General features: G+C 35.0%; 1 protein-coding gene across 1 annotated transcript in view; it reads left to right on the top strand.

Moving 5' to 3' along the window:
* Cabcoco1 (ciliary associated calcium binding coiled-coil 1) overlaps positions 1-18,569 on the top strand; it is a 113,067-nt gene extending 94,498 nt beyond the window's left edge. Inside the window, exons 6-8 of the mRNA XM_004858265.4 lie at positions 12,497-12,619; positions 13,045-13,185; positions 18,224-18,569. Coding sequence (XP_004858322.1) covers positions 12,497-12,619; positions 13,045-13,185; positions 18,224-18,298 — 339 coding nt within the window. The 3' untranslated portion in view covers positions 18,299-18,569. The remainder of the gene's footprint in view (positions 1-12,496; positions 12,620-13,044; positions 13,186-18,223) is intronic.
* Positions 18,570-23,043: the final 4,474 nt, after the last annotated feature.

The raw sequence follows: 23,043 nt of genomic DNA, 5'->3' as shown, positions 1-23,043 counted from the left end.
AATACTATAGCTCAGTTTTGCAATGCACCTTTATTATTTGAATGTTTGTAGCCCTGGTGTCTTATCTCCAGCAAGAGAATTTTAAAACAGTAGCTTATTGTTCTTGCTAGTTTTTGATTACTTGAATGTTATCTGTGCTAGAGTGGATTGATATTACAATCTGTGGAAGCACTGTATTACAGGAGGTGCTGTTTTCCAATTTTCTTATCTAAATATAGGTACCCCACTAAAGAGAGTTCATTTATAAATACATTACCAGGAAGTTCCTCAAATCAAGTAAATTAACGTGCTGGGCCAGCATCACTGGCTTCATTAACAACCCCTCATACCAAGGCTGTGTTCATACAAGTGTGAAAACCAGAACGACCCTTCAAGGGTTTTCCTGGCCTGAATAATTCCGTCATCAGGGAGCAGGCTATACTCATCCTGAAAGTTCAGTCTTACTGCCACCATCTATTCACTTTGCATAACTCTGTCTAGCATGGACACCATTTTGAAGAATCTAATCATGAACAGAAAAGGAATACGAAAAACTGCAAATGCAGTAGTGAAGAGCAGCCCAAGGTATAAAGTTTATATCAGGGAGGGGAAAAGAGTTAGGGGGAAAACAATCCTCAAATTTGGTATGTCAAGAGACAATATGACAAAGGAAGAAACAGTGATATTAGCCACCTGCTAGGTACTGGATTTGGGGGATGAAAGAGATTAAGATTCTATTTTCAGCTTGGTTCAGCATAGTTAAAGACATAAATGTGATGAAGAAATCTTACCCCCAGCAAAAAAAAAAAAAAAAAAAAACCAAAACCAACCTCACACGTTTAAGCATTTAAGCTTTTTGTACATGCCAGATATTGTGTGCGTGCTTTTCATATATTGATCTAATCTCCCTAAAAACTCGCATGGTGGCTAGCCACTTTTATACCCTGTTTCTAGGTGAGGAAACAGTAGCTTCTGTCATGGAACCAAGGATGAGCAGGCACCTCAGGGAGCTGTAGTTACACTTCTACTTGTGACAATGGCGATGTTTTGATATGGCAGATGACTAGTGCTTTTGGAATGAGAGTTTTAAAATAATATTTATGCAGTAGGATAATATTCTCTCTCCCTGAAAGAAATGAATGATTCAAACCATCAAAATAGGTGCCTAAAACCCACAGCGCAGAAGTAACACCTCAGTTCCCGTAGAACAGCCATTGAGACAAAGCCATTGAGCAACCAGGCCTCTGCTATCAAAGTGGATTGGTACAGCTCTATAATTCCTTTCATGAAATGGATGGATCTGATCAGGAAATAAGAGCTGCAGTTGGACAATGAAACTCGTCCACAACAGAACTAATATCTTATTCACCCAGGTTTGACTTTAAAATTGTATCAGTCATGAAAATTATTTCACTGTCGTCTTCTGTCTTGAGTAATCAGACTATATTTAATTTTAATTATTGCTATGTAAAAATAATAAAAGCCACCAAAATAGTTCATAGTCAATTTTCTGATAAAGTAAATTTGCTTTTTCCTCAATTTGTGATTTAAATGGCCTCCAGAAATTTTTTTGGAACTAAGTGTTAATTAAAAATATGGAAATGGATTTAAAGCACATTACAGAACATGGTAGAAGAGATTTGTTCACACAACCATACCCATTTCTCGATGTATTTTTTTAACTGTCTACGTTATTGGTTGTTTTTCTGCATGCTTCTTCCTAGAGAAAATTGTGATTCCAGTGAAAACAGTAATTACAATTACAACAAATAGGATAAATTGCTATTTGAGAAGGAATATGCAGTTTTAGTCACCAAAGCAAGCTGATGCTCCTATGCTTTTTAGTTTACACAAATGAATTAAGCATGTCCTCATATTTCCTTTTAAACCAGTGCTTTTTATATCTTATCATGTTTTTAAAAAATTCAATCCTCCATGCCTTACTTTCACTGACTTATTTTTGGAACAATATATTGTAGTTCTGGTGCTTTGAGGGAAAAATTCTAGTTCTGAAATTACTATAGAACTTGTTTTCATATCCCTGATGTGTGTATATCATGTTATTTTTTGAACCTCTTATTTCCTCACCTATAAACATTTTTGGGGATCCATAAAAATCTGGCAGAATTTCAGTTGTTCCTAAGGATTATATATGTGGGTTTTGGAGTCAAATAGATCTGCATTCGAGCTCTGACCAGAACTCATCATTCTCTGGTCATCTGACCTTGGCTGAGTTACCTAAAATCTTTGAGCTCTAGGATCTTCATCTAAAAAAAATGAAGATAATAAAATCTCTTCTCACGATGTAGTATGACTTGAAGAATCTAATACTGATAATGTGTTTTCCAGCCTGCCCAATGCCAATCCCAAAGTAAGTTCTCAATAAACGAGAGATGTTACTTTTTATCATCATTGCCATTTATTTTCTCAGATGGTGGCCAGCACTACCTTCAAGGCCTCCCCATTGCATAGCTCCAGTGAGTACTTTTTACTCTGTATTGGGAGCAATGCCAGTTAGGAAAATATGAATTGTGGCCTCTGGAGTAGGGCATCTCAGCAGCCCTCAGAGAGATCTTTTGATGTTACTTTCACTAGGAGCTAGGTATCTCTGGAGAACTCTTCATAGTTTGAAAATACACTGTGTCTATAAAACAACCAGCAGTCAATTTATACCTCAGTTTAATTATCAGTTAAAAACAAGTATCACTACAATCAAATCAGTGAAAATCGTTTTGGTTATTTGGCATCATGCTAATCAAATACTCCAGGACACCACTGATAAGCGAGAAAGACAGGCGCTACACTGATGCAAAAGTACAGCTACCAGATTGGCTCCCAGGTGGAATCATGTTTCATGACACACTTTCTAAACAGAATTATAGCTGATCAAACAAACTAGGCATCCCTAGGTGGCATGTGCAACATATGATGAAGGCCTTCTACGGTCAAAGACCTAAGCTCTCAGCCCCCACGATGCTCCTTGCCCTCAAGTTGTTTCCACAAACTAATGGGAAATAATAGCTTATACATGGCTGCAGCTGCAAGTCAGTGTGACAAGTATTGTGTAAGAGGAACATGTGAAATATGCCCAGAGCACAGGAAGACAAGCAAGACTTGACTAGGGTGAATGAGCTGACCTAAGAGACCAGATGGAACACTGACTGGCAGGGATGAGGGAAACAAAAGTCTGCCCAGCAGGGGGAGCAGCCCACACAAGATGGAGCTGGGAAAACAGCTTCGGACATGCTTCTTTGCTTTGGTGTTTGTTTTGTTTTGTTCTTTAATCATTTAACAAATGTTTGTGAGGCACAAACTATCCAGGCATGCATTCCAGCCATGATGCATGTTGGCAAAGAATGAGTGGTCCATTATAGCAAGAGCTGAAGATCTGTAAGGGCAAGAGGGTGGATTTGATGAATGCCAGATGGGCATTGCCATGGAAAATAAGGGCATAGGTGTGCCAGATACCATGGAGGTATCCCCAAGGAGAAGAGTTGTGTGGTTGATTTAATGTTAGAAACAAGACACAGCTAATAACTGAAGATAACCGCAAGACTTTGAGTCTGGTTACTGAGAAGCTGGAGATGCCATTGAAAGATAAGGAAAAGGGGAGGAGAAGTAGATTTGGGAAGATAATTAAGTAGAAATAGATGGACAAGCTTCAGCCTGTCTAAGGTTCCAGTAAGCACTGAGTGTGTAGTCCAAATATTCTTCCTCATCATGACAGAAAAAAACTAAATCTAGGTATTTACACAGGCTGGAGACTTTGGGTCTTGTATAAATAAAGAGAAAGCCACTTGAAATTTGGTAACATAGGATATAACATCTGTAACTACACCAGAGATGACCTAACCCAGCTCCTTAATTTTACAAAGAAACCACTCTCTGACCTACTCTACCATGTAACAGAGCCAATCCAGGACTACGAGTACATATTTAATTTAAAAAATCTAGATTTCTCAAACATTCAAATCTGGAATAAAGATACTCCTACATGTTTCAGAGCCACTGGATGTTTGTTTGTTTGTTTGTTTTAACTGAACTAGCATGATTTACAGATTATAGGTGAAAGATCTTTTTTGAGAACATCTATTGTTATATACACTCTTGTCCACAAAATCAGTTTGATAGTTAATTTCTAAGATTTCCAATTCCATGAAAAGCCTCAGAACCTTAAAGAACCTAGTTCTTTTCTTTCTAAGGGAATCAATAACTCTTCATTTTCATTGAAATTATATCACCTACATAGAGAATAAAGGTCTGCCCTGCATAAGAGAAAGGGCTTAGATTCTTCCTGGAAAAGCCCTGTTTGTAGAATGGCAAGTGCATAAGAAACAATGGCAGTAGTTTCGTCCAAAGCAAGAAGACTCTTGCTTGCTGACCAGGGAAGAGGGTCTAGTACAGTTAAATAATCAGTTACTGGAGATTTTAAAAAAAGGAGGAGGCCAGAGAGAGCTAAGCAGAGAGGGAAATATTTGTAACTGTGACAATATATCTCTTAATAATAATTTATGACTCTAGTAGAGAAAAAAGAAACACACACTTTGAATGAAATATCCAAAATGTAAACATTATGCCTTCTGCAAATTTTCTTTAGTTAAAAATCGAGGTTGAGGTTGACTAAAGTAAATGACTGCATGTTCGTGGTCTCCTATTTCCTTGATGCTAAGGGTTACCAACTGATTTACAACTTCCTGTGTTGTTTTTTAAATCTATATTTGTCAGCACATTTTTTAATGTCAGATTACTGAAAATAGACATCTTAGGTCTAAGAGGTCAGGAATGATTGCATTGACTTCTGTAAAGATTTTATAGCATTTTATAAACATTTTAACTTGTCCAAAAAAACTTCATATTTCTAAATAAAATTCTTTTCAATATAGTCTTAGGAATGTTTTTCCACTTTACGCTGACGACTTCAGGACTGAAGTGAAGTTCAATCAGCATGCTTTGAAGTTAAGTAAATTACATATATAGATTTATCCAAATAGTTTCAGCCTCCTCTTATTCAGGTAGTTTAAACTGTCAAAATAACAGAAAGTCCAAGAAAAAAAAAGAAAGACTAGAACCAAGGACATAGCATTCTTCCATTGTAGTTTCTGTTTGAACCATTATAATTTATTATCTCATATAATTTCTGCAAATTACAGGTACTTGTTCAAAAAAGTGTTCTCAAATATGAAAGCCAGAAAATAACTTCATCTGCACATAAGCTATCATAAAGTACAGTGGAAATGCAACATAGGTAAAATAAAATTTATAAATTTATATTTGATAATTGAAAACAGACTCCACAAGGATAATTGCATAGCTTCATCTTTATTATTCTAATTGACTAATACTGATATTTAATTTCAAATCTTTAGAAAAGAGATCATTTGAAATACTTCTTCAATTTAAAATATTACAACCCTCAAATCTTACATCCTACGTGAAGCCAAACAAAAATTTATGTATGACTACAGTTGTTTGAAATACTATACTTCAAGGTCATGCCTTTGAGAGTATAATCTATGAGGCTAAACATATTCCAAAGTGGCCTCTAAAAAATATTTTTGAAAAGCATTAGATATTTTCCAGCTATTTACAATGGAATCATGCCTTCTGACTCTCACCCTGAAGAAGTTGCCAGACAAGGTCAATCTAAAAACCAAAAATACAATGCTAAATTTACTCCTTTCAGGAGCTTATATGAGAAACACAAATAAAGAACAAAGTGGAAGAGAGATAAATAGGACCTAGGGAGAAGTTCAAATACTTCTCCAAATTACAAATTCCATTGTTTTAAAATTTTTTAAAGGCACTGTATGAAACCAATATAATTGGTTTCATTTACACTAGTAGTTTATTTGTGTTATTATCTGTTTCTTTTTTTGTAAGAATCTTTTTGGCTTGTCTTGTACTCTGAGTAACTACTTTAAAGATAATGATACACAATGTAATAACTTTTGTTATTCTTTTATCTTTAATTCCAAAGTTTTGTTTTATTTTTTCATAAAATAAAAAAGAGCTCAGATATTTCATTTTCACACACACAATAAAAAAGTTTGAAAAGTTTGCCTGGTAATACCCAACTCTTAACTTTTGGCAACATTTGATACAGGGAATCTTTGTGAAGTGAATTCAATCCAGGCAACCACAGGCCACATTTGATGCTGAAAAACAAAAGATAATGAAAGTGACTGGGCGGGGAAGGGAGAGGCAGATTTTCTAATTTGGAAAGTTAGACGTAAACACTCTTCTTTCCTGCAAGGTGATTTGCATGAGTTCTGACTATGCCTCATAACTACCTAATTATGTCATGTTATCTGGCTCTCAGGGAGAACATGCGTGAGTCCAAGGAAGTCCTCAGAAAAGATAGTCCTGGATATCCATTTGATATTTTAAAGACTGTCACTGTATGTAGGCAGAGATGGCATGTCCTCACCAATTCTTCTGAGTTAATTGGGCTGCCTGAGCAATGCTAAGAAACACATACACAAATAGCATAGACCATGTCCGCAGACATGGCTACTTCAGTCTGTCAAACATCTGAAAATGATGGCATTAAGATGATAATCCTTTCAATAATAATAGTAATTAAAAATAATAATAATAATACACCTTGAGGTTTAATAATACCTTCCTTTGAAGAACTCCCAGCATTTTCATCCACATTATCTAATTTGTGCTTAAAACAATTCAATGAAGTAGCCAGTAGCAATTATCTTTATCCTCCTTTTACAGATAAATAAACTGAGGCCTAGGGATTTTCTTAGCATCGCACAATTAGTAATAAAGCCAAGGCTAAAGCTTATAATTCAGTGACCTATCTTTCAGATTGTTGCATCTGTAGAAAATATCTGGGTACATGAAGAATAGTAATATCCCTCAGGAAATGTTTGCACAAGAGCCAGATCAAAACATCTTTTCCTTTTAAATTGCATTTACACTACAGGAAGGTAGTCCTTTTCCGATTCATTAGAGAGGATTTCATTGTCTGAGGTCATTAAGATAGTAGTACCCAGATCTCTTTTCCAACTGTAGTATTGGCCTTAAACAGAAGTGCATTTAGAAATAAAAATATCTAAAATACTCTCGAATCCATTTGTTTAATTACCCAACTTTTAAAAAAATTATTTTAAGCCCCAGTTAAACAAGATCAAATCAAGAAATATAAATGAAAATGGGCACAAGGTGTGAACTGGAGTTTTCTAGCCAGATTGTAAATGGCTTTACTGCGGCCTGCCAACTTAAATTCCTCCTCGCAGCCTCGGCTGGAATGGGTAGTCTTCATTTCCTGTTCTGACTTGTTGTGCTGTGTTACTGTTCACTGTTTAGGTGATTAGCATGTGTGGATTTGATGGTCTCAAAGCTCTATTAAGTTATAAATGTTCAAACTATCAGTATGCTGTGGATAAAAATAGAAGTTGCTATTAGATGTCTATTCATACCCTGCAGAAGCCTGGCAACATTTTGAACCTTTTCAAAATGTAAATACTGCATATTAAGCATAGGAAAGAAAATTAATGTGCTGCATTTGCAAATTTATTTCCAAGTCAAAAATGCAAAGGAGGAGGAGAACTCTTGTAGCAGAATGGATAGTCTACATTTACAGGGTATATTAAGACATTTGTAATGGCCCTTAACACAAAAGAAAAATGCTTTAGAAGTGGATTAATTAGTTTCTCTGATAATCTTTCCTAGCTTTTGAATTTCCTTTTATTCCATTTTAAATTTATGGCCTCAGTATGACATTAGTACAGTTTATTGCATCTTGCAGGTGGCATTCATATGTTGTTACTTTATGTGCAGGACATTGTGGGCAATGAGTTACAATTTTTTGTTAAAAATTTCTAGAACCACACAAGTACTTCTTAATTAGACTTGCAAATGAGTAAAGTCTTTCTTCAAGGGGGGAAAATAGTTAAAACTTTACAGGAATTTTTTGTGCCTCTTTCTTTTAGTTAATAGTAGGGAAAGTTGGCAATAAAGTTTGCTTTTTGAAACTTTGACATATTTTAGTAAGTTCTGATTTACATATGAAGTCATCCTTTGACAATTCCAAACAAATGCCTTTTCAGAGCAAATCCACTTTTTTGTCTGTGTGCCTGTGGCTCCAAAAGGACCCAACAGATTTATCTTGCTTTCTGCCATTCATACTAGTAGAAAGTTGTAATTTCAATGCCATTTTTAATATCTTGAATAGCTTAATAATAAATTTTCATAGTTTAACAATTTACCACCTCAATTAAAGATTTTAATGGTATAACATTACCCACAAATCACCTACATTTTCTAAAAAAAAACAATTTCTAGAAAAAAATAATGCAGGAGTTAATGCTATCGATAACGTTAACACATAAAGAAGAAAAAGAATGTGCGAAGTAATACAATGCTGAGATAAAATCTTTACATTACTTCTCTGACACAGTAAGATCTGAAAGAGAGTGCAATTCCCATAAGCATGTTATTAGACCCAAACTGACCCTGAACTTAGTTCCAGAAGAGGTCAAAATTCTTAGCATTTATTCCCATGGAAGATGTCCAATTCATATTAAGTATACAAATTTTTTAAAGGTTTCAAGTGATTGCACTTGGCTTATAAGTAAAGATCTTGCATTCTTCATAATTTTTGATGCTGAAATTTTGTACTTAGAAGTATTACATTATGCCAAAAAGCCACTTACTTGATATGCCTTAAATACCATAACACAATTAAAGGAAAGTGCAGATTGTAAGCCATCTTAAATAACACTGACACAATGTGCATGTAACATACAATATAACTAACTTAATTTTCATGTAACAGATAACATCTGGGGGAAATGTGTATTGGTAAGTTATGCAAAACTAATTTTCTAGTGATCACATCTGTAGATGGTCTTTATTGTATGTTCACTTAACAGTCCATTATTCTGTTTAGAAATCTCTTCACTTCTTTATTAGAGCTTTTAATGTACTCACCTTGGTTCAAACAGTCTACTCATTATCAGAAAAAAATATAAATGGCATTCACATGGAACAATATGATTGTTTTTATTATATCCATTTGTGTGCAAGCATTCAAAAATGGCAAGAGAAGAATATTTACTGCTTTACATTTAAAGTAAAATTTAGGAGGTATTTGAAAGTCAAGCAAAACCAATCATTTGGCCAAATGGATATATGTGTATAATCAGAAACTCCTGATTTTTAATCTCAGCATTAGGCCTGAGGCAAGTCACTTAAAGTCCTTCCTTTTGTTTCTTGATATTATGGGTGCTATTCTCATATGGAAATGGGGGGTTGCTAAGTCAGGGTATCAAATAGGAGTGTTCTTTTAATAAACTTACTTGATCCCCTTTTCTGTTTTTATTTTTTCAGATTTAAGAGGTAACATATTAGACTTTTGAAGAAAAAAATGAGACAATTAGAATTCTACAGGAATGTATAAAAATAGTTATAAAACTAGCTTTATTTAATTTATTTCAACTATTCATAGAATTGAGGAAATTATAACGTTTTCAGAAAATCTAACTTAATAAAGCTGACCATGTCTTTCTGTTTTAAATAGATTTTATTACAGAACCAGTGGTGTTGTAAAACATGAGGTTTTGTTAAAAAAAAAATACAAAGGCCTAATTGTATTTTTTTAAAGAAAGTATTGCATCAGACGGTTTCATTTAAGCATATTTGCTGGCTCTGTGTTCTCACCACAATTATTGATTCTAATTTTCCTTAAACTTGTTTTTCAAAAAAGGCTACTCATTTTTAATGGGGGAAAAAATCACCATGATGCTTCTGGGCATTATGTTTCTTTCAAACTATATATTAGAAAATAGACCTTCTTATTATTATTGAAAATTTTATTTTTACCTCCATTTGAAACTGAGACTTTTCTTTTCTTTCTAGTAACTCACTAATGTAAAGAAATACAATTCTGCATTGGACAGAAAAACATAGCTGTAGTCTGGTTCATTAATAATATGCAAACTGTCTAAAGAAAAGAAATTCTCACCCCCTCTTTTTGTGCATAAATTAAATCAATTTAATAGTTATATTAGCTACACTCATAGAAAGGGGGAAAAGCCCAACTCTCAGCCAGAATTTCAGCTTATTGGAATAAAAGGGAGCTTCACTTTACTAAAACAAATAGTTATGTTGAGGCAAAAAGTTCCAAGTTTCCAAGAGTGTAACCAATAGACACACACACATACACACACACACACACACACACACACACACATCACACACACATTGTAGTGCCAACGACCAGGAAATTGGGTAGTTGGTGAGTAATTCAGATGAACCATATAAAGGAATGCAGACCACAGGGGTGTGAGGGATGAAATGAGAGACTTGAACACAAATATCTGTTTTCATTTAAGTGTATGATCTGGTGGGGAAAAGGGCACAAGGGGGAGGATGGTAGAATCTGTTATTACCAAAATGGAGAGGCTGTCTATTGAGAACTGCGCTGGAGGGTGAGGGTGAATTCGCAGGAAGGTCTGTCCTGTGTATAGAAAAGCACAGCAGTGAGACAGATGTGGTGACAGCACACAAGATAAAATTCTGCTTCATTAAAAGAAAACAATTTTACCTTGCAAATCAATTCAGGCTTACTTTCTCAGTGCCTGAAATAAATTCAGTAAACTCCAGTTCTTTGTTCTTTTCAATGTCTCACTCCCTCCCTGCACCCCAAACCATATTTTTCACCAAATATTAAAGTCTGTACCACCAAATAAATATTTCATCATTTTCCCTTCTCTCTGACTCCCACAAGCAGCTTCTTTATTTTACCCAAAATATGTTTAGCTGTTTCCTTTTCCAAGCTTGGGAAAATAAGAGCAATAGAAGATGTGGGGGGATACCAATCCAAGAGTAGTAGAATTAGGTACAAATAATTTTGTGAGAAGATGCAAATGCTTGTACACCCCACCTAAAAGATGGCTTCTGAATGTGCTGAGTGAAAAGAACTGTTCTGACGCGTTTTCTCAATTTTCTGTTCTGATGAACATTTAGTCAACTTAAAATAAACAATCTGGAATGATGTCATCTAACAGAATAAAAAGTCATTGCTTAATAAGATCAATAACTTCCAAGTATGGCAACTTGATAACATATTAAAGTTTCTTGAAAACTGCATAGGCCAAGAAGTGAGCACACCAGAGTTTAACTCCTAGCTCTGTCACTAGGGAATCATTTGACCTTAGGCCAACCATTTAGCTTCTTGGGTTCCAAGTCTCCTTGCCTTTAAAGTTAGGACAGTTCAGTGCTTCTATATATTCACACTAGGCAACAACTTCCTGTAAACTCAAATTAAAACCACTAATACAAATTCAATGCAAAATGCACATACACTGGTCAGACCAAGAAATAACTTAGCTTCCAGTACATTTCAAAACATATCTCAGTCAAAACACATTAATATGCAAATAATGAAATGTAACATGTAAATTTATGTGAAATATTGTAGAGAAGTTAGAAACCAATGTATGATTATTTCATTATTTTTCTCTATGCTTCATAAGATGGTCATTTTTCAATGAATTTATACATTTCTAGAGTTTAGTCTCCGAACTAGTAAGAGTCTGACTTTCTCAGAAAACAGTGAGCAACTTCATCTCTGAGCTGCAATAATAAGCTCATGAGAATTTACTGTACAAACTGGAACAATTTATTGATTTATAGTGAGGAATGTAAAAGGCATAAAAGCCAGAACATGCAAGTGGGCATGTCTTTACAGATCAATTGAGATGGGAAATTAAATTATGGTCAAAATGTTGCTTGTTAACCATGGAATTAGAACAAGAGGAACTAATTAAATGATTCAGATGTTTAATGCTATTAGTACTCTCATCTCTTCTTTCTCTCCCCCAAATTATGGTAGGATAGGCACTGCCAAAGTTGGCTTCACTGTCTTTTTTCATCTTCACTTCCAATGTTGACTATCACCCTCCCTCTGATTGATGCCCTCTTGCTAAAGAGTTGTCAACTGCTTATGGCGAAGTCTTGCCCTGCCCTCTGTGTTTTCTGTAATCTATCTGACCTGCAGTGTACTGGCTGTACATATTAATCTTTAGAGCTTTCACTGTCCTCATCACAAAGTTCTTGATGGCTACTTTATTACTGTTTTCAATAACAACTGCATTCTGCTGAGTGGCATCCATCACCACCAGGCCATCACAAAATATTACCAACTGCCAGAGCTGGAGAAAAAAAAATGCAGGGTTTTTAAAGCTTGGTTCTCCACCTACAGAGAGCTTGTAGGCATGAGTAAGGGACTGAGCCATGAAACAAAGTACAAAATGAAATGCTAAGCTACAAAGTATAAAAAGAGATTAAGACAAGAATATAGGAAAATAAAATGCAAATAATGAGTTATGGAGCTCAGAAAGCACCAGATAACCAGGAGGTCAATAGCATCAAGAATGAGGAGGAGATGGCACATAAAATAGACCACATTTGGAAGTATGGTACATATATAAGGCAATTGGCTGAAATTGTGGTTACTTATTGAAGGTTGTCATAATTTATCTCTTTTCTTCCTTTCCAGCAAGTAATAGAGATCGTCAACCCTGCAGGAGGCCCTTTTCCAAGTCCTCTGGAAGAAGGAATCTCATTTGATATTTATTCAAAATTCATTGAGCCACCTCCAATATTAGATAAAGAAATGAAGGTAAGGTTTCTTTTGTATTTTCACTGACCCAGTTTAGGGATTATATACTTAGTGGTGGGAAGGAAAGAACCAAATGTTCTTCCATTTTCTTTGCCTCTGAGTTTTCCCAGACAGATGTAAATATTTATTTTAGCATTGATTCCAAGATGGGTTAGCTGATGGCAGTTCAGCAGCTTTAAACACTTCCATCCCATATTTCCTAATCTCTACTTTCACTTCCCCAAAAGTAAGCACTGCCTTGGCACTAGGACTTTCTCTGTCATAATCTCCATAAAGAATAAAAATACTGTACAGGGTAATATCAAATCAAAATCTCCTAGACTGACATCCTTCCTGGTACAATATCCAATAGAATTTTGAGGTTACATATTAACAAATGGATACTCCACAATTTACTTGAATGTTGTTTACATTTAATATTTTAGGGGCTAGATCAAGAACAAGGCCATGAGGAGTCCCAGCCAGAAACTGACACTTTGGACATGGATCCTTTAGTTGGCTTCACTACTGAAGATGTAAAGTCCGTGCTGGCTCAAATCACGGATGACATTTTAACAGACGTTCAGGTACTCAGTATTGATAGTTTGCTCACTTTATTATTGGGTAATTAGTACACCTTAGCTTTCATGTCTGCATACATCACCAAAACTGTGCAATCAAGAGATACTCCTGATGAAGAGGTTCAATTTAACATGCCCATACTGAGTCATCTGAGGTTCAGAGAGATCACAAAATAGATTTACCAACAGGATCTGGCATGGTATTTGTGAATCAGTTTGCAAAATCATTCAACACTGAAGACCCAACATTCAAGATGGTAAAGACTTGGTGCTGTGTTACACTGGCAGCATTGCTTATGGAGGGATAATTGGTGTACATTTCTAAAGAATCATAATTGCTAGCTAATTCTTCTCACCAAATTTCTAAGAAATAAAGGAGTCCTTAAAATCCCTCAGACAGTTTGTTCCTTTTCACATGCCACTAATAGCTAAATAATTTACATCAATGGCAGCTTGAAAATGGCTATGGCAACTGCCATCTCAGTAGCAGCAGCCAGTGAGCTATATCACCAGACTCAGCTTTATGCTCAGTTCTTTTGTATTCTCTCCAAACAAACAAATATTTCTACCTTAACACAAAGACTTACAGGAATTCACATAATCTTCCAGGCCAAAACATTTAATAAGTGGATTGCATTTTTTAACAAATTTACAATTTCCTAGAAATAACCATAATTCAGTAGGCCAACATAGCACATATTTAAAATACTAATGCATCTCAAAAGATTTAGTTGTTATCTGAACATGAGACCATATATAAAAAGCATACTATATTAATAATTAAATTAGAAAGAGCAAAAGATTACTTTGGCATAAATATGGCTTGGTACTTGTTTAATCATAGAACATTATTGCATTATTTACATGAGCATTTAATGATTTGGTGCCAACAAACTCAGCCAAAGTCCTCAGCTTAATAAGGGGTGTTTAGTGTTTACCAGAAAAAGTAGAAGAACACGTTTTACACAAAGCTTTATTGTTAACAACCCCATGAATGTAATAACTGGTTACTGTATGGAAGGGCAGAGTGCAGTTGAATTAAACTGAGTTCAGAACATATCTCCTTTTTAGATTTGATAACATTTCATCTAAATATAGTTTATGTATAATTATGGCCCTGGGCTCCTTTGCAATCCTGCGGCTCTGAAATTGTTGCCGAGGAACTACTAGGCAGCAAGAGAATTGTTTGCAGGCCCAAAAAATTGAAAACATCTTTACCAAGGTCATATTCCGTGTAGTGAACTGTATGCTCTTAACTATTCACTACATTTTTTAAATATTAGAGTCTGTAGCATTTATACCTTTACTCTATAGCAGAAAGAATATGATTATTGTATGTGCACATTATCTTCCCATTGGCCTAAAGCCATCTTGGAAGTTCATTAGCTTGCTTACCTAAATGTAATTAGGCACCAAAAGAACTTGAAGCAGAGGAGAGAGATGTGGGTCCTTTTGATGCCACAATCATTTTCATATTAAGTGGATCTGTGGGCATCAGCCTCAACAAAATTACTGCCAATTTTTCAATGAAATAGCAAGATGATGTGGATTTATACAGTCTCAAATTGATCAACCCTTTTACGTATTTTCTTTCAATAATCCTAGTAAACTCCATGTGAATAAGGAGGGCACATCCCTTGAGCAATTGAAAAATGTGATTCATAAAGATTAAGTCATTTGTCGAGAGTTTCCAGGGTCAGCAACTGACGAAAGACCCTGCCTGGGAGCTAACTATGACCTGGGTTCTAGCTCTAATACCAGTGTTATCCACAAAAACCACATCATGTCTAATACCACCAGGAGACTACTTTGAATTTTAACATACTTGTGGGGTGATGCATTTTCAGTATTTATCCTTGTATTTTGGTCGAACTCCAAGTTGAGTAATTACTCTCGACTTACCTAAATTTCTCCTCCTGTTTTAGATGGACAAGTTGTTTTCCACTTCTAAAATCTGACTTTCAGCGTTCCTAGATCTAAAAACTCCCACATCCCTTTTCAAAGTTAGCTGCACGTTAGTGGTTATTGTGCATATGCCCTCTGAACAAACATGCTATACAAACATTTAGTGAGCTATTACTTGTAAGATGGTTTAAATTCCCCATAGTTTTTTCTTCTTCTTCATTTAAAATTCACACCGTTATTACAGTTTTTTTCCAGAAAGAGAGAGTAGTGAATTCATATTTTACACATGGTTTTTAGAGTTTCTTCACTAGTGTGATTACAAGAACATATCATCTTGTATAATGCATACAGTTCTGAAATGGTAGTGTGAATCCTTAAATTTTTAGACTAATCCACTTATTTTCCAGTTGACTCATTTTATAGTTTTAGAGATTTATTAAGAATGAAGTTATCTTGGCGCTCAGCTGTTAATTAAAATTACACTGAGTAGAGCAAGCATTTTAAGCCTATATAGTTTAGGTATTTTAATTTTAAAAATATATTCAAAATGAAATTATTTTGGCCCTGAGTTGTATAATAAAAATTACACCCAATGGAGCAAACTTTAATATAGTTAAAGAATTACATTTCAGAGAAATATGAACATTAACACTAAATTCTTGCATTAAATGTTGGCTGCTGGTGTAAAAACAACCTGAAAACTCTGAGAGAAGTTTGCCTTCTTGGGACTACAGGTACCTTTAGGTCAACTTTGAATTTTAAATGTTAGAAAAGTTGAAGATCACCTCAAGTTAGTCGTCAGTGAAAAGCTATTGAATCAAGGTTAAAGGTTTTACATTCTCAGCTAAAAGAAGCAGAATTAGCTCCAGCTCCAGTGGTTGTAAAATAGTTTTTCTAATCAGCAGTATTCTTGGGGATAACAGGGAGACACTAGCAGACCAATGATAGCCTCTTCTTGACCAGTCATGAAATCTTTTGATGTAGCTCTCTTGGTTGTACTTGAACTGAAGTACTGATGCCCAAGATCTGGAGATCTGAAAGGTTACTCTCCTGTAGGTACAGCTCTCCATTAGATGCACCTTGCATTCATGAACCTTTTCCTTGAGGCCACGCTTGTTTCAATAAATTCTGTTTCACTGAAATACCAGAGGTCTCCAGATCAATATGAAACAAACCCTTGTGAGGTAGAAAAACAGAAGTTTTAAATGATGGTCCATCAGTCCTCAGCTGAAAAGCACTGAGATCACAGTGGACATAGAACAGTAATGAAAGTAGGAAGAGTTGATTGTCTGGGTACAGATATTCTTCAATCTTTGGGAATCATGTCGAGATTATTTCTTCAAACCATTTGAACCCATATTATCCAATATGCTGTGTGCCATATATTTATTTTAATGAAACAAGAGTAAAATTTATTTTTAATTTTTAAAATTTTTCATGGCACTAGATCAATGAAATATGTAATCAGCGAAGTATATCATGAATTTAAAAGCTAGGTTGTAATGTTAACACAGTTCTATTCTCCAACGAATTTTTCAGATAAGAATCCCTGAATGACTTGGCCAAGACTACATGGCTAAAGTACCACATGGATCTCCCCACCCATAGACCAATGTTCCATTTAACTGTACTAAAATCATTCAAGAGGAAATTAATCATCCTGAAAACAAATTTCCTTAGTAAATTGGAGGATCATTTTATCCTTCCATGCAACCTTCATCCAACCACCAAGAAAGGAAAAGATTGGAATAAAACTAGAAGCCAAAAATTGGTCCATGACATTAAAAAAAAAATTAAACCAAAACACAAACAAACAAACAAAAGTTTCCTACTCACATGCATTCTGAATCCAGAATTGCTGACACCAGTGTGATCTTTTTTTTTTTTTTAATTTTTATCTCTCACCAATGTATTTTTTTTTTTTTGGTACTGGGGATCGAACTCAGGACCTTGCGCTTGCGAGGCTGGTGCCAGAACCACTGAGCTAAATCCCGAGCTCCCTAGTGTGATCTTGTCCTAAATATCAATCCTTACTCTGTCGGTAAAACAAAATCTCATCAGATAAGATAATTAGGGCAAACATTTCTAAACTATCATAGTTGCACTCAAATGAATGAGTGAATGAAAGAATGAATGAAAGAGTAAATCTGGTCCTAAAACCATATTGATTTTTCAAATTTCTGGTATCTTAATTAAATAATAAATTTTCTCAAAATACAACTAACTTGAAGACCTAAAATTATGTTATATGTATAAATATTCTCAATTTAGAATTTATTAATACATATGCGTATAAACTACTCTTAATAATCTCATAGGAATTTTTAAATCACCCCAAATACAATAACAACAAAAAATATCAAGTTTTTTGCTACATCAAACAACATAGCAAACATTTCCCTGCACATAATTTTATTATTAACCGTGATAAAAAGCAGACATTTCCAGAGCTACTGATGTTCAGATAATGTGTAAATATTTCTGAAATTGTGCAGGTAGCAGTGTTAGTCCACAGAATATCACTGCCAGGGGCTAAATGCTATCAAAGCTTCAGCAATTGCTAAAAACCTGTTAGCAATTGCTTACTTTTTTCTACCAAAAATATACCACAAAGTGGCATCATTCCAAGAGTTATAATGTATGATGAATACTCTTAATTATGAGAATTGTTCTAATTGTGAGATTATTTGTGTTGTTATTTCACCACAGAAGCTTTCTGGGATCCCATTTAGAATGTATTACCCAGAAGACAAAAACATCCATTGCAGAGGGGTGGGGGGACCAACAACACTGCAATAACCAGCCCAAAGCAGTTATTCAGATTCGGTGCTTATTGGTAAAGTCTGTCTGAAAGTGCAGATAAATTATCCTATCTTCCAACACATGGCTATGTGAAAAATGGCTGTCCAAATACCACTTCCTGTTCATAGTAGACATGCTATACATTGGGAATGTGCAGAGAAATATGATAAATTGTTATCACATCACTACAGGCTGAAACACGGCTATGTCTGCAAAACAGGAAGGTGTGTGAGGGATAATGTCTGTCTTTAGGCACTATAGTATGTCAAAACCACAAAGACAATGTGCAGCAAAAGATAGCTCCATCATAACCACTTTTTTATGATTGTCTTCACAGACCGAGATAAACGAAAAGCTGCAAATACAGGAAGAGGCCTTTAATGCACGAATAGAAAAACTGAAAAAGGCCTGAGGACTCCGTCCAAGGAGAGTGATGCTAAACTTCACAGAAACAGACAAAACTAGCTGGAATATAGATTCTTTAGAGCATCGTATCTTCTTCATTTCATTGTGAAAAGAAAATCGAGCCCCGCTGTTTATTGTCATAAGGATTTAGAAGAGTATTAGCCCTAATTTTGCCATCTCTTGCACCATAACAGCTTCTGAATTAATTGCACCACAGTAATAAGAATATCTGTATACAGGAGCTTGGAGAATTATAAATAAAAATACAATTACTTTTATGATAGTTCTTTGACGTTTTTACTAATAAACACTACATCTTCACTTTTTATTTTTTTAAGTAACCAGAAACAAAATAATAATAATAATAATTGTATCCATATTGACACAAATGAATTGTCACATTACTGGAACACTATGAAAAGATACTATTACTACACTACTCAGGATAAAACTTGCCAAACAATGGCAATTCAAGCCCATATAATAGGATTTTTTTAAACTTAAATCATTTGGTTTTCTTATTTAAATGTTTCAGTGTGAAACCAATTTTCTGAAATTATATAATGTAGTTTGAAGCATTTTAATTTATTCTGCACTGTATTTGTTATTTCTAATCTTGTTACTCTCCCAGGAGAATACATGACCTATATAAAAAGAAGCAATGTATAAATGGTTATTAAAGACCAACCTATATATAGATTGTAAAAAATCTTAAATACAAGTCAAACTCACAGAGCTCCTAAGATTAACCATTACATTGCAGTGGAATTATTGAAAAATATCTCAAGTCTTTAAATACCCTTATTAAAATACAATTTTAAAACAAAAATAGCCATGTGCTGATTGTCCCTAGTTAGACAGGTTAGTTCATTACTACCTAAGCCCTTTCCAAAGTTCCTAGACTTCAGAATATTCTAAAATGGAGGCAGAAAATTGGGAGGAGACAGTTCCCTCAAGAATTTTCCAAATTGTACAATACCTGCAACTGGATGGCACTTGGCTAAATATGTACTATACACTTACCTTCTCTATCAGTATCAAAGGAACTGCCCAAAATATTTCCACATGGAAGAGAGACAGACCTAACAGCTTTTGGTAATTTTCTGACTACACTAATCTGCAAATTAAGAGTAGTCCTTAAGATAAAATCATGTTATTGTTCCTATAGCTCTCAGGCTGGAGGCCTGGAGATGTGTTTTTTCCCTGAGCTATCCTTTCTAAATAAAAGCGTTAAAGGCTATAGGAGACCACAAGAACGACTCACAAATATGGGTTCCCTCAGCAGTCTTTTCTCCAGGGGAAACAGTAAAACTGGGGTAACCAAAACCAGGGAATAAATACCCTTCTAGAAATCACCAAGCACGGTTTCAAATGAAATCATTGGCGCAGAGTGGAACTGCACTTCTCATAAAAAGTGTTTATTTGAGCAAGGGTACCAGGAGCCTATCACTGAATCAAAAAAAGCACTACAATCCCTAAATACTACATCATATAACAGACATGCTGAAAGTTGTGGCTAAGACTCTTCAAGGCTGATACTGGCTTTGCCTTTGGCTGGTGTATAACCCTACACTGGCCACTCAACTCTATTTGTTAGTCTCTTAAGTAGAGATAGTACCTGTTTTTGAGGTAATTATGAGGATTCAATAAATTCATGTTCAATGACTTTTCTTGTAAGGTTTGGTTTGCTTACTTCTTAGGATATGCAAAATGTCACACCACTTGCTCACTTGCTGGATCAGCCTCTCTGCCGGAATTCTCTGCTCCTCTGCCTCGCTCTTGACACCTATGGGTAGGTGTGTTCTCCCACTTTTTTCAGTCATCCCACAGTGACGACTCTGCCCTTCTACTGTCCTTTGTGTTTAAGTTGGAGCAACTAGGGATCTCTGGGGCAGTTCAAATTTAAGATCTAATAATAATAGGAGAAAGCAATCATGGTAGCAGTAGCCAGAAATTTTAATTCATATTCTTTGTGTTTTGAAATTCATATTGATTTGATAAAGACATATGGCTATTTTGTAAACTAAAAAACTTAAACACACACAGTGTACAATATGAAGACAATGAAAAGTAAATCTCTCCCTAGGTACGCCCTTCCTCTCCCAAGAGGCAATTAAAACTTTGCCTATTCAAACAGTTGGATGCATACTTGCATGGGTGGTGATTTTTTAAAAGCACAATTTATATTGCTTTTTACATTCTTCTATCAAATAATATTTCTGGGAGATATATCACACTGCTGCACTGCCATCATTGATCATACACCTTTGTAAATAAGTACAATATGTCCATAGGATAAAGTTACAGAAGAGGAATTTCTAGGTCAAATTGTATGTGCATTTTGAATTTTGATAGAATCAAAGGTATTCTATCATTTTGCAAACCTACCAGCCGTCCATACGAATGGCTCCCTCTACGTCATTACCAATAGCATGTACTAGCCAGTGCTTTACTTTTGTCATTCTAATAGAAAATAATTTCACAGTATTGTTTCATTTTGATCTTACTGGGTTACTGACATGGACTATTCATTTTCATATGTTCATAAGCAAATATATTTCATTATATATAAATGTGTATGATTATTTAATCCTCCTAATAGTCATGAGAAATTGACAGATGTTATTAGCCTCATTTTATAGTGAAGGAGCTTAAAGCTTACAGAGATCACTAATTTCAGCTAATTTACACAATTAATAACTGGTAGATCAGGGCTTCAAACCTAAGTCTGACCTATTTTATAGATAATGAAGCTGTAATACAGAGAAATTTTAAGTAATTTTCCCATGATCATGAATCTAGTAAGTAGTAGAATCGAGTTTTAAATTTGGACCTGTATGATTATAAAATCTACATACTTAACATTTATCTTCATCTATCCATTTCAGTTAACAAGAAATAGAGCAAAAAAAAAATCATCTTTTTTTCCTTTTGGTTATGTCTTTAGCATACGAAGTATTTAGAAAATTTATGTAAGACAGACTGTATAACCCAATTATATTCATTCATTCGTGCATTTTATATTCATTGAACACCTCCAATGTGCCTGGGTATTTAGTGATGAGCCAGAGAAACATAGCCTCTACCCTAATAATCTGTTACGGTTAATATTAACTATGAAGATAAGCTTCAGGGAATTACAAGAGTATAGAATAAAGGAGCCTGGTTTAGCCTAAGATGTCAGGACGATTCCCATGGGTACTGACATTTGGGCTGGATCTGAGAGATTAGTAGAATGTAACTAGAGAGAGGAAGATAAAGGAAACCGCCTTTCAGGTAGACAGAGAAGTATATGCAAAGTCCCCTAAAACTGAGGCTGAATGATTGACCAGGGACAGCTCTTACAAGGCATAGCCCATGTTATAGATTTTTATTTTTAACCTAAAACATGGGCAATTATTAATAAGTTTTAAATAAGAGACATCAGATTAGTGTTTCTAAAACGGTCATCTTTCTGGTACCAAGACTTCTTGGAGATACGGAAAACAAAATATTCACTTATTAGCAATTTCTAGGAGTGGAATAAATACAGAAGATTTGACTTTCTTACAGTCACAGTCTACCTACACTAAGTGGTCTTTGGCCCAAGGCAGCCCTCTGAAAAGCCAATTTAAAAGATAATACCCACCTATCTCTGGGAAAGAAGCAGCCTTTCTCTTACCATCTTCAGGAAGACAATTCCTGCCTTTGCAGGAACAGTTTTAGGGAACTTTTCTCCTAACCATGATAACTCTCAAAGAGAAAATATACTCATTATGTTATGAACAAGCTAAAGACTGCCACTACTTCAAGTATTTGCAGGCACTGTTGCACCTAAATATAACTATGGAGTTATTTTTCTTTCAAAAATCTGAATATAAAACCCTATTTCTATCCTCCATTTGATTGGAACCATTCAACCATCCTGGTAGATAATAAGTTTGCATGTTCTTAGATTCCATTTCCTTATGCTTCAGTTCACCTAGAGAATAAACGTGCTCCTTTTCCCAACAACTATAGAGGCAAAATACTTCTGACATCTCAAATTTCAGTCTCAGGAAGACATCCCCCATCTCAATATCAAAGTCATTTTTTCCTGGACATTAATTTGTTAAATACAAGAAGTCAGACTCCTTCATGGCAGCCAAAATAATTATTAAATTAAGTTTCCTAAGGAAAATGATTCTAGGTCAGAATAAAACCATCTTTTGGAATTTATAAATGCTAAAACAGAGAATGCTAAAAATCCCAATTTTTTATGGGACTGCTTCCTTTTTCACAGAAGTACTAGCAATTGAGAAGATCAATGTATCATATTTGGTCAGAGTTGCTAAAGAGCTTTTTGGCACTGAATTTAAATTTAGCTTCAAAGAATGATCCATGAAGATATCTCCAATGGGTTGTACATGTGTGTGTGTGTGTGTGTGTGTGTGTGTGTGTCTCTGCACATTTGCATGAGTGCATTTCTTCTTTTTAATCTGACCTATCATTTATCCAGGCTACTTTGTAGGTACTGGAGTGAAATAAGACAAATATTGTATTGTACTTCATGGAATTAATAAAGCTTTTAATCTAGTGGGAAAGAATAAGCAATTGAATAAGTAGGATAATTTTATATGACAATGCAGAACACAAATGAATAATATCAATAATAGGACATAAGACCCTACCAAGGTCCCCAGTCGCACAGAACACACGCTGAATCAGGCTGCTGCAGACAGGTAGGTCTGTGCACGCCCTACCAAGGTGCTGAGTCATGCAGTAGATGCCTTA

Source organism: Heterocephalus glaber, unplaced genomic scaffold, assembly GCF_053883595.1.
Source record: "Heterocephalus glaber isolate CG9 unplaced genomic scaffold, H.glaber_assembly_v1.0 deba00001497, whole genome shotgun sequence".
NCBI lineage: Eukaryota > Metazoa > Chordata > Mammalia > Rodentia > Bathyergidae > Heterocephalus > Heterocephalus glaber.
The sequence above is the reverse complement of the archived record's forward strand: the minus strand, read 5'-3'. Positions and strand labels throughout refer to the sequence as shown.